Raw genomic sequence first — 9,458 nt, forward strand, 5'->3', positions numbered from 1 at the left:
ACACGAACTGATACAGCATCGTCTCCGTAAACTTCACAAATTTCATTGGTGGCTTTCATCATATTCTTCCTTTTTTAATAGAAAAATTTCAAAATATAGCAAATTTCCTCAGTATTTTCACTTATTTTGAACAGCTGTAACTTTTTTTTCAACTTCTCCGAATTTACTTTTTTTTTGGTTTTCCAATACTATATAGTATGACACAATGTGATTGGTAGCACTGGAGATATACAACTGCAACGACATTTATTGACAGTTTTTTTATATTTACAAAGTTTAACTTTTCGAGAATATGTCTACAAGAGGACTTTTCCAATTTCAAAATATTTTCGCAGATATATGTAAGTATTAGCTGACCCGGCATCCAAACTGGTTCGGCCGGAACTGAAATTTTTTCAAAACCATACCCAAAACACCACAAGGTCTGCTGGGCCGATTTGCGTGAAATTTTTAGAGAGTCTTCTTTACAGATTTGTAAATGTCTGGAACTATCCGTATCCTCCAATTTAAGTTTTCACTATTTTGAAAATTTATAAAAATTCGAAACAATAAAAAAGAATTTCGCAAATCCAGGCAATGTGAGTTTATTCTAGATTGAAACTTTTTTTTTGGTTTCCGATATCTAGTAGAGTTAAATATCGTAGGTATGATCACGTGTCAATTTTTTAGATTCATCCTTAATCCGCTACTAATTTATGAAAATTATGAAATTTTATTTTTACACTTTTTCCGGTATTCTTACATTGTTAATACATAAAGAACAAGTAAAAATGGATAGTAAAATATTACGGGTCGTTTTCACAACAGCTCAAAAATTAGCTGCATGCCTCCAGACAAGAATACCCCATTAATTACCACATATGCACGTATTTGCTGTTATTTAATTACTCATATTAAAACAAAAAACTAGCAAATAATTAGTAATTCATTAATACCGATAACACCGAATTATTGCTGATTAAGCAAGCAATAAAAGACATTTAGATTAACCACTAAAACTGTAGATTTAAATCGGCTTATCAGCCACTAAATACCTGATAAAATTCGAAATAGTCTACGAATACTACTTAAGCATTTAAATTACCTCCGCTGAAGTTAGTTAAGCTTTAACTGCCACTATGAGGAACCACTTAATACTTTTGGCCATATTAGCCATTCTTATGGCCATCGTCAGTGCAACGAAAGTGCGTTACGATAATTACAAGGTCTTTAAAATCAGGACACAAAATCTAGAACAACAAAAATGGATAGAACAGTTAGCTGACGAGTCAAATAATGTAAGTTTTTAATTTGCGTATTAATTTGTGGAAGGAAAACTCTAAACAAAATATGGACACAATATTGACAGTTTAATTTGTGGCACAGTGGCCAAGGAGAGGTCCACATAATGGTCAGTCCACAAAAATTGATATATCTACAAAACTATACACGATCATTTAATATGCCGTTAGAAGTCATGGTTTCTAATGTACAAAGGTAAATTTTAAAAACATTATTTTATGGAAAAACACGACAATAAAAAATTGTGTGTTCAAAGTCTTATTGATGGTGAGCAAACCCCTAAAACAGCAGACGATCTTGACGATTTCGGTTGGACGCGTTATTATCCCTTATCAGCAATTGAGACTTACTTAGACGACATACTTGCCAAATACCCGGAAGTTACCAGTCACATAGATATTGGCACATCCTTTGAAGGACGCAGGATACGCGGTATTAAAATCTCTTATAAGGAGGGTAATCCTGGCATATTTATTGAATCGAACATACATGCACGTGAATGGATAACATCGGCGACGGCCACTTGGTTAATTAACGAGCTACTCACTTCCGAAGATGCAAGCGTGCGAAAATTGGCTGAGAACCACGATTGGTATATTGTACCAGTTCTGAACGTGGATGGTTTTGTCTACACACATGAAACGGTAAATGAGCTTTCTATTTAAATGCTGATAAATTCAATTTATATAAGAATAGTAAAAAAATATCAACTTTCAAAAAACAAAAAATTAGGATCGCATGTGGCGCAAGACCCGACAGCCTGTAAGCACCTCATCTTGCATTGGTGCTGATCCCAATCGTAATTACGATTCACACTGGATGGAAAATAATGGTGCTTCCGCGAATCCTTGCAGTGAAACTTATGCCGGTACACACGCTTTCTCAGAGCCAGAGATTCAAGCTCTAGCCAATTACGTAGCAAGCATTAAGGAACGTCTGAATATTCTGTTGGCCTTTCATTCATATAGTCAAGTGTTGCTTTCACCTTATGGCTGGACCGAGACGCCCCCAGACAATTTTGACGATTTGATGGCAGTAGCGGAGGCTTATTCGGATGCTGTCGAAAAGTTACCCTATAAGACGAAATATACTTATGGCACTTCAGCCGGTGCAATGTGTAAGTATGAGATATATAACGGCCAAATAACTATCCATAGTTTCTATTTGAACAACACTTTATTTTATTAAATTTTTTACATACTTTTTGTTTTTTAAGATTTCGCTTCTGGCGCAACAAATGATTGGGCCTACAGTGAACAGGACATCCAGCTTTCCTATACAATAGAGTTTCGCGACACAGGACGCTACGGTTTCATTCTACCTCCAGTACAGATAATACCACATTGTGAGGACACTCTTGCCGGTTTGTTGGCATTTGTAGAGAAAGCTGATGAATTGGGCTATCTGAAAGTTAAATACACATAAAATGTCGACCGCTATTAATGAGACACGTAAGAAATTTCGAGTTACAAATTAAACAAAAAATAATAATAAATAAATATTAAATGAAAATGATGTTCGCTTTATTCATTGACACTGTTTATTTGTCAGTCTCGCTTCTTTAATCCAAATAATGAATTTTGTATATCGAAAAAAATAGTAAACGTTTCCCCATCTTAAAACCTATATCGAAAACAATTTGCTAGAAAACTTTTCATAGTTTATTGAACTGAGTTGAAGAGTGATCCATTTCGACGATCCCTTCTTTTTAAAGAACAATTATAGAAACTTCAAATTTAATGGGGAATGTTTGCTATATATCGAAAGAACATTTTTTGGAATTTACTTTTTGAAGACTATCTCTTTCAAATGTTTGCTGCGGCTAAAGTCAAGTCGTTCCTTACATCAGTCCGAGTCGCTGCGAACGGCGCCGAATCGACTCTCTGCTATATTTTCTTCACTGTGTGCTGAACGTGGTCTATTCGGACGAATATTATCTAATAATGAATGCAGGGTCTCAAGATCGCCGATTGTGTTGATCATAAGTTGCAGCGTGCGAAACATATCTTTTACAGAGCGTGAATTTTCGTAAGAAAGTTTAACGATTTGTATACGTTGTTCAGGCGTAAGTCTTGCCATGATGAATACCAAACAATACTGAACAAAAATAACCTGACAACTTGGCACGACTCACGCGCGATCTGTCAAAAAAGGCTATTGAGAAAAGTACCTCTACTTGGATCAGCCATTAGTAACAACTTGAGTAAGAACCACAAAAGAGCAAATGCTTTCAATGAATTTCAGGTACTTCTTTTTTTCGTAGATCACAAAACACGTCTTTGTGACGTTCTAATTCGAGGATATCTCAACCTTACTTGACTGTTTTGGTTAGTGCCAGTTCTTTACAGCAAATGAAAGAAGCAGTTTTACGACTATAAACATTATTCCGACATCTCTAACTAAATCTTCTCGACAACCACTTATTACCCAGCATATTTTTGTAATTTTCTGACCAATTACTTTTTCTGTTTTCCCCCCAACTTATTAAAATATTACAGTGTGAACTGAGCTTAATACCGTTTACTTATCTTTATAAAGTTTTGGATTAATTTATGTTCAAATACAATGAAGCAACTATTCTCCATTCATTCTATAAGAAATTCAAAGTTTCGATAAGGCGAATCTAGTGATTACGGCATGTACTTAAGTGCTTCTATTATGCGAGCTGCAGTTAGTTAAGCTTTAACGGCCAACTGTTCAAGATGAAGAGCGAAATATTTGTTTTGGCCATTTTAGCCATGCTTATGGCCATCGTCAGTGCAACGAAAGTGCGTTATGATAATTACAAAGTCTTTAAAATCAGGACACAAAATCTAGAACAACAAAAATGGATCGAGCAGTTAGCTAGCGATTCAAAGAATGTAGGTTTATAATTTATAATTTAATTTATTGCATGAAAAATTATAAAGAAACTATTCATAAATCATTGACAGTTTAATTTGTGGCACAGTGGCAAAGGAGAGGTCCACATAATGGTCAATCCACAAAAATTGATATATCTACAAAATTATACACGATCGTATAATATGCCTTTTGAAGTCATGGTTTCTAACGTACAAAGGTGAATATTAAATACACTTATTTGTAAAAAAAAACAACAATAACACAATTTTTGTTTCAAAGTCTTATTGATGGTGAGCAAACCGCTAAAACGGCAGATGATCTTAACGATTTCGGTTGGACGCGTTATTATCCCTTATCTGCAATTGAAACTTTCATAGACGATATACTTGCCAAATACCCCGATGTTACCAGTCAAATAGATATTGGCACGTCTTTTGAAGGACGCGAAATACGCGGCGTTAAAATATCTTACAAGGAAGGTAACCCAGGTATATTTATTGAATCGAACATACATGCACGTGAATGGATAACATCGGCGACGGCCACTTGGTTAATTAACGAACTACTTTCTTCAGAAGATGCAGATGTTAGAAAATTGGCCGAGAATCACGATTGGTATATTGTGCCAGTTCTGAACGTGGATGGCTTTGTCTACACACATGAAACGGTATAATCCATTGTACCACATCACTAAAGAAATAGCACACATTTAACACGAGCATATGTATTTTTAGGACCGCATGTGGCGTAAGACTCGCCAACCGGTAGAGGGCTCGAGTTGCATTGGTGCCGATCCGAATCGCAATTACAATTCACATTGGTTGGAAAGTGGCGGCGCTTCCTCGAATCCTTGTGACGAGACATACGGTGGTCCACAACCATTTTCGGAGTCGGAAGTTAAAGGCCTTGCCGACTATGTCACGAGCATTAAAGATCGCATTAATATTTTCCTCGCTTTTCATTCATACAGTCAGGTTTTACTTACACCTTATGGTTGGACAATAGATCCCCCCACGAATTATGCTGATTTAGTTGCCGTGGCGAAGGCGTATTCCGATGCAGTACTCCAGTTGCCTTATAAAACAAGTTATACTTACGGCGCAACAGCTGATGTGATGTGTGAGTATGAGTGGGGTTTCATTTTTGTGTTCAGTATAGCTCTAAGTTTTCAATTTTTAATTTCGTACAGATTTCGCCTCTGGTTGTGCCAATGACTGGGCCTATAGTGAGGCAAATATTCCGCTTTCCTACACAATTGAATTCCGTGATACAGGGCGCTACGGTTTCATCCTACCTCCAATACAGATATTACCACATTGTGAGGATACTCTTACTGGTTTGTTGGCACTTGTGGAAAAGGCCGACGAATTGGGTTACCTCGAGCCTAAATACACATAAGTTGAGAGGCTAAAATTTATACACGATATATGTAAAATTTTATATGAAATGAAATGAATAAAATAATATATTAATAAAAAAGTTGAGTTATGTCCTTTTTATGCTTACTATGTATTAAAATGATATTTTTTTGTCAATCTGCTGACAAATCTAATTTTCTAAAGACCTACTTTTTCCCAAATATATGTATGTATAAAGATATTATTACTAACTATGCTTCTAAAAAGAATTCTCACATCGACCCACAAAATAAAAGGTTCCCTAATTAGAAGACGCTATACTTAAAGTTAGACAAAGCTTTTAATAAATCTAGCAGACCAGTGCCTGATAAAAATATAATTTTTACATTCTTGACGAAACTGAAAGCATAAATCAGGACGCAACTGACACAGAACCTTGTTTTAAAACATAACTAAAAGTACAGTCCTTGGCCGGATAAAATCCGGGTCGATTTAGGTAGCGTAGAACCAGCTGTTGCTATCTCTGTTTCCCTGGTAGAAAAACTCCTTTCTTAGTTATTTTTCATTGCGACAACACATACGGATATGAAGCATTTGGTTAATATTTCAAGGGTCTTAACTTATCGCAAGGCGTACGTACATATATTCTAATGCGTTTAGAAAAATAATGTATATGATAATTAATTCTTAAATACCTTGATAATGTGGTCACATAGTTATCAGGAAATATAAATTACGCTTATCGATTATAATCTTCAATTAGATTGTAGGTATTTCCCAATTCTTCAATCCACTTGTGCTTTTAGTCGTAAGTCGACCCTTTTCGAGCAGCCAGACAAAATGAAAGTTTCACGGGTAATGTTAGTTTTCGGATTTTTAGCCGCATGCTTGGTGCTAGCTGATGCATCCAAAGTGCGCTATGATAACTTTAAGGTTTTCAAAATTCAAACTGCAAATGCAAAACAACGTCAAGTCATCGAGGGATTGGCGGAAAACGTGAAAGGAGTAAGTACAAGGATCGCTATATATATATGTATATATAATAAAAACATAGTAAAAAGTACGTACGTGAAAATGAAATGAAGTAAGGGAGCTTTGTGTGAAGAAAGGGATATTTACGAGGTGAAGAGATTTGGACACAAAGCTATAAAATTAATTGCTGGTTCGCAGTGTGGGTAATAGGTTCAATCTATTCATTTGGATTGGAGATACTTATACACAATTTATATTTAACTATTGATACGAAAAAACTATAAAATTTAACAAAAAGCATGTAATACTTTAACGCATAGCCATAATTTCATACAATCCCTCAACGAATACCAGTACCTTCATAATCCTTCAACGTATACTCATACCAGACAAGCTTCATATAATCCTTCAGCGAGCACCCATACTTTCATATAACGTACAAGTTTTGTCCGACGACTGTACTTCGGTGCTTGTGCACACCGACTGGATTCGGGAGAGGGCGTTCCTAGCTAACGAACGAGCAGCTCTTCAGTTGCGTCTGAGCACCTGGAAAGTCAGAAGAAACATTTTCACGCGACGTGTTTCTGTGAGTGGTGCAAGCCGAAAATGCAGCGTTCTTTAGAGCAGAAGAATGCGATTAAATTCTATGTGGAACTCGATAATTCTGCGACAGAGACGTTTGCTTCAACAAGAAGTGCTGTGTTTCGGTGGCACCAGGCCTTTTTGGAGGGCTGACGAATGAGCAAATCCAAAATGAAAACGATACTTATTGTTTTTTTTGATATCAAAGTCATCGCCCACCATTAAGTTGTTTCTCCTGCACAAAGTTTCAACGCCAAGTTTTACGTGGAAGTCCTCAAGAGACTCAAACAAAGGGTCAATCAGGTCCGACAGGACATCGCAGCCGATTGGAAGTTGCGCCACGACAACGCCTCGGCTCACACCGCCTTTCTTGTGTACAGCTATCTAACCAAGGCATCCCATGCCCTATTACTTTCTTTCCGGGCAAACCCTGTATTCGTTATTCTTACATACATTGAACGATGTTTTATCGACGAAGTAAGTCGAATTCCATCACGTATCGGTCATATAGATATCTATAGGAATGTTGCAACCACTTTTTATGCGATTAGCTAATAATATTTATTTTACCAATTAGTTTAATTTATGGCACAGCGATGATAAAGAAGTCCATATAATGGTAAATCCAGAAAAGCTTATTTATCTACAAAATGTTACACGTTCCTATCAACTACCGTTCCAAGTGATGGTCTCAAATGTACAGAGGTACGTATAGTAACTAAATAATATGTAAAAACTGGTGTTCAGATACAACCAATTCAAAAAAAAAAAACAAATCTGACCTCAAAAGTAGCAAAGATTTTTTTAAATATAATACTTCTTACAAACTTTTAAACTTTAATCACACCGAAATTTCTTAAATTAACAGTCTAATTGACAATGAGCAGCCCACTAAGTCTACCGATGATCTGTCCTTTGGTTGGACGAGTTATTATCCCTTATCAGCAATTGAAGCTTTCTTAGACGACATACTTGCCAAATACCCCGAAGTTACCAGTCACATAGATATTGGCACGTCTTTTGAAGGACGCCAGATACGCGGCATTAAAATCTCTTATAAGGAGGGTAACCCTGGCATATTTATTGAATCGAACATACACGCACGTGAATGGATAACTTCGGCTACGGCGACATGGTATATCAACGAGTTACTCACTTCAACGGATGCTGATGTGCGTGAGTTGGCAGAGAGTTATGACTGGTATATTGTGCCAGTACTCAATGTAGATGGCTTTGTCTACACACATGAAACGGTATAATCCATTTTACAACATCAGTGAAGAAATAGCACATATTTAACACAGGCATATATATTTAGGACCGCATGTGGCGTAAGACTCGTCAACCAGTGGAGAGTTCGAGTTGCATTGGCGCTGATCCGAATCGTAATAGTGATTCACATTGGATGGAAAGTGGTGGTGCTTCCGCAGATCCGTGCAGTGAAACTTATGCCGGCACTCATCCTTTCTCAGAGCCAGAGATTAAAGCTATTGCCGATTACATAACCAGCATTAAGGAGCGCATAAATATTTATCTCGCTTTCCACTCGTATAGTCAAGTGCTGCTTTCACCGTATGGACACACAACTGAGCAAGCCGATAACCACGATGATTTAATGGCTGTGGCTAAGGCTTACTCAGACGCTGTCAAAGCGTTGCCTTACAACACGGAATACACGTATGGCACATCAGCGACGGCTATGTGTAAGTATGACAAGTGGAGTTTATGAAAGTAGTTTTAAAGCATTATATTAGTAGGGTAGTGCATAAATAGTTTGGAGGCATATATTGACGTTATATATTTTTTGTCATTGTTACGTAGATTACACCACCGGTTCCACCAGAGATTGGGTTTATAATGAACAAGGCATACGTATTTCTTACACCATCGAATTCCGTGATACTGGACGATTTGGTTTTATCTTGCCGGCAATACAAATATTGCCACATTGCGAGGATACACTAGCGGGTATTTTGGCGCTAGTAGAGAAAGCCAAGGAATTGAAATATTTGGAATTAAAATATACAATTTAAAGCAAAATGAAAATTCTAGAATTTTTGAAAATATAAATTTTATTAAAATTAATAAGTGGATTTTCCATTGATCATTTGTTTCTGCATGAGATGAATGACCTCCTCTGTGAATAATCAAAATGCTCCTTTCTCGTTTACTTCAGAAATCTATTCGCTTAGCAACACCCTGACGTACTTTCAATTCGCCTATTTATATACATATGTAAATATGTATATTAATATTATAATGAAGTAGCTTATAACAGTTTTAGGTAGCTAGGTATGTAGAGTGGCTGTCGGACGACGCACCTAGGCTCATATAAAATATATCGTAAGACCAGCGCGACTAAAAACCTTTCTCTCTATTATCTCCTGTCTGAACCACTCTATTATTTTGATGAAGTTCGAA

At 36.5% G+C, this 9,458-nt stretch overlaps 3 protein-coding genes across 3 annotated transcripts; all 3 read left to right on the plus strand.

Moving 5' to 3' along the window:
- The first annotated feature begins 1,049 nt into the window (after nt 1-1,049).
- On the plus strand, nt 1,050-2,796 carry LOC126753138 (zinc carboxypeptidase). Its single transcript, XM_050464340.1, has 5 exons — nt 1,050-1,277; nt 1,349-1,476; nt 1,538-1,925; nt 2,014-2,398; nt 2,498-2,796. Exons 1-5 carry the CDS (start codon nt 1,119-1,121, stop codon nt 2,704-2,706), a joined length of 1,269 nt encoding a protein of 422 aa, XP_050320297.1. The 5' UTR covers nt 1,050-1,118; the 3' UTR covers nt 2,707-2,796.
- A 1,094-nt stretch (nt 2,797-3,890) lies between these two features.
- On the plus strand, nt 3,891-5,609 carry LOC126753137 (zinc carboxypeptidase-like). Its single transcript, XM_050464339.1, has 5 exons — nt 3,891-4,142; nt 4,215-4,342; nt 4,405-4,792; nt 4,860-5,244; nt 5,315-5,609. The coding sequence occupies exons 1-5, from the start codon at nt 3,984-3,986 to the stop codon at nt 5,521-5,523; spliced, it is 1,269 nt and encodes a 422-aa protein (XP_050320296.1). The 5' UTR covers nt 3,891-3,983; the 3' UTR covers nt 5,524-5,609.
- Nucleotides 5,610-6,309: 700 nt separating this feature from the next.
- LOC126753136 (zinc carboxypeptidase-like) lies at nt 6,310-9,110 on the plus strand. The gene is made up of 5 exons (XM_050464338.1): nt 6,310-6,488; nt 7,615-7,742; nt 7,906-8,290; nt 8,356-8,740; nt 8,859-9,110. Exons 1-5 carry the CDS (start codon nt 6,324-6,326, stop codon nt 9,068-9,070), a joined length of 1,275 nt encoding a protein of 424 aa, XP_050320295.1. The 5' UTR covers nt 6,310-6,323; the 3' UTR covers nt 9,071-9,110.
- The last annotated feature ends 348 nt before the right edge of the window (nt 9,111-9,458 follow it).

The sequence above is a fragment of the Bactrocera neohumeralis genome, chromosome 3, assembly GCF_024586455.1.
Source record: "Bactrocera neohumeralis isolate Rockhampton chromosome 3, APGP_CSIRO_Bneo_wtdbg2-racon-allhic-juicebox.fasta_v2, whole genome shotgun sequence".
In the NCBI taxonomy this organism is placed as follows: Eukaryota; Metazoa; Arthropoda; class Insecta; order Diptera; family Tephritidae; genus Bactrocera; species Bactrocera neohumeralis.

Excerpts from the sequence above, each read along its gene's own strand:
- LOC126753136 (XM_050464338.1), top strand. The coding sequence starts at position 6,324 with ATGAAAGTTTCACGGGTAATGTTAGTTTTCGGATTTTTAGCCGCATGC. Across the intron at positions 7,743-7,905 it reads ATGGTCTCAAATGTACAGAG|TCTAATTGACAATGAGCAGC; the intron begins GTACGTATAGTA and ends TTAAATTAACAG. Across the intron at positions 8,741-8,858 it reads CACATCAGCGACGGCTATGT|ATTACACCACCGGTTCCACC; the intron begins GTAAGTATGACA and ends ATTGTTACGTAG.
- LOC126753138 (XM_050464340.1), top strand. The coding sequence starts at position 1,119 with ATGAGGAACCACTTAATACTTTTGGCCATATTAGCCATTCTTATGGCC. Across the intron at positions 1,926-2,013 it reads TTGTCTACACACATGAAACG|GATCGCATGTGGCGCAAGAC; the intron begins GTAAATGAGCTT and ends ACAAAAAATTAG. Across the intron at positions 2,399-2,497 it reads CACTTCAGCCGGTGCAATGT|ATTTCGCTTCTGGCGCAACA; the intron begins GTAAGTATGAGA and ends TTGTTTTTTAAG.
- LOC126753137 (XM_050464339.1), top strand. The coding sequence starts at position 3,984 with ATGAAGAGCGAAATATTTGTTTTGGCCATTTTAGCCATGCTTATGGCC. Across the intron at positions 4,143-4,214 it reads TAGCTAGCGATTCAAAGAAT|TTTAATTTGTGGCACAGTGG; the intron begins GTAGGTTTATAA and ends AATCATTGACAG. Across the intron at positions 4,793-4,859 it reads TTGTCTACACACATGAAACG|GACCGCATGTGGCGTAAGAC; the intron begins GTATAATCCATT and ends ATGTATTTTTAG.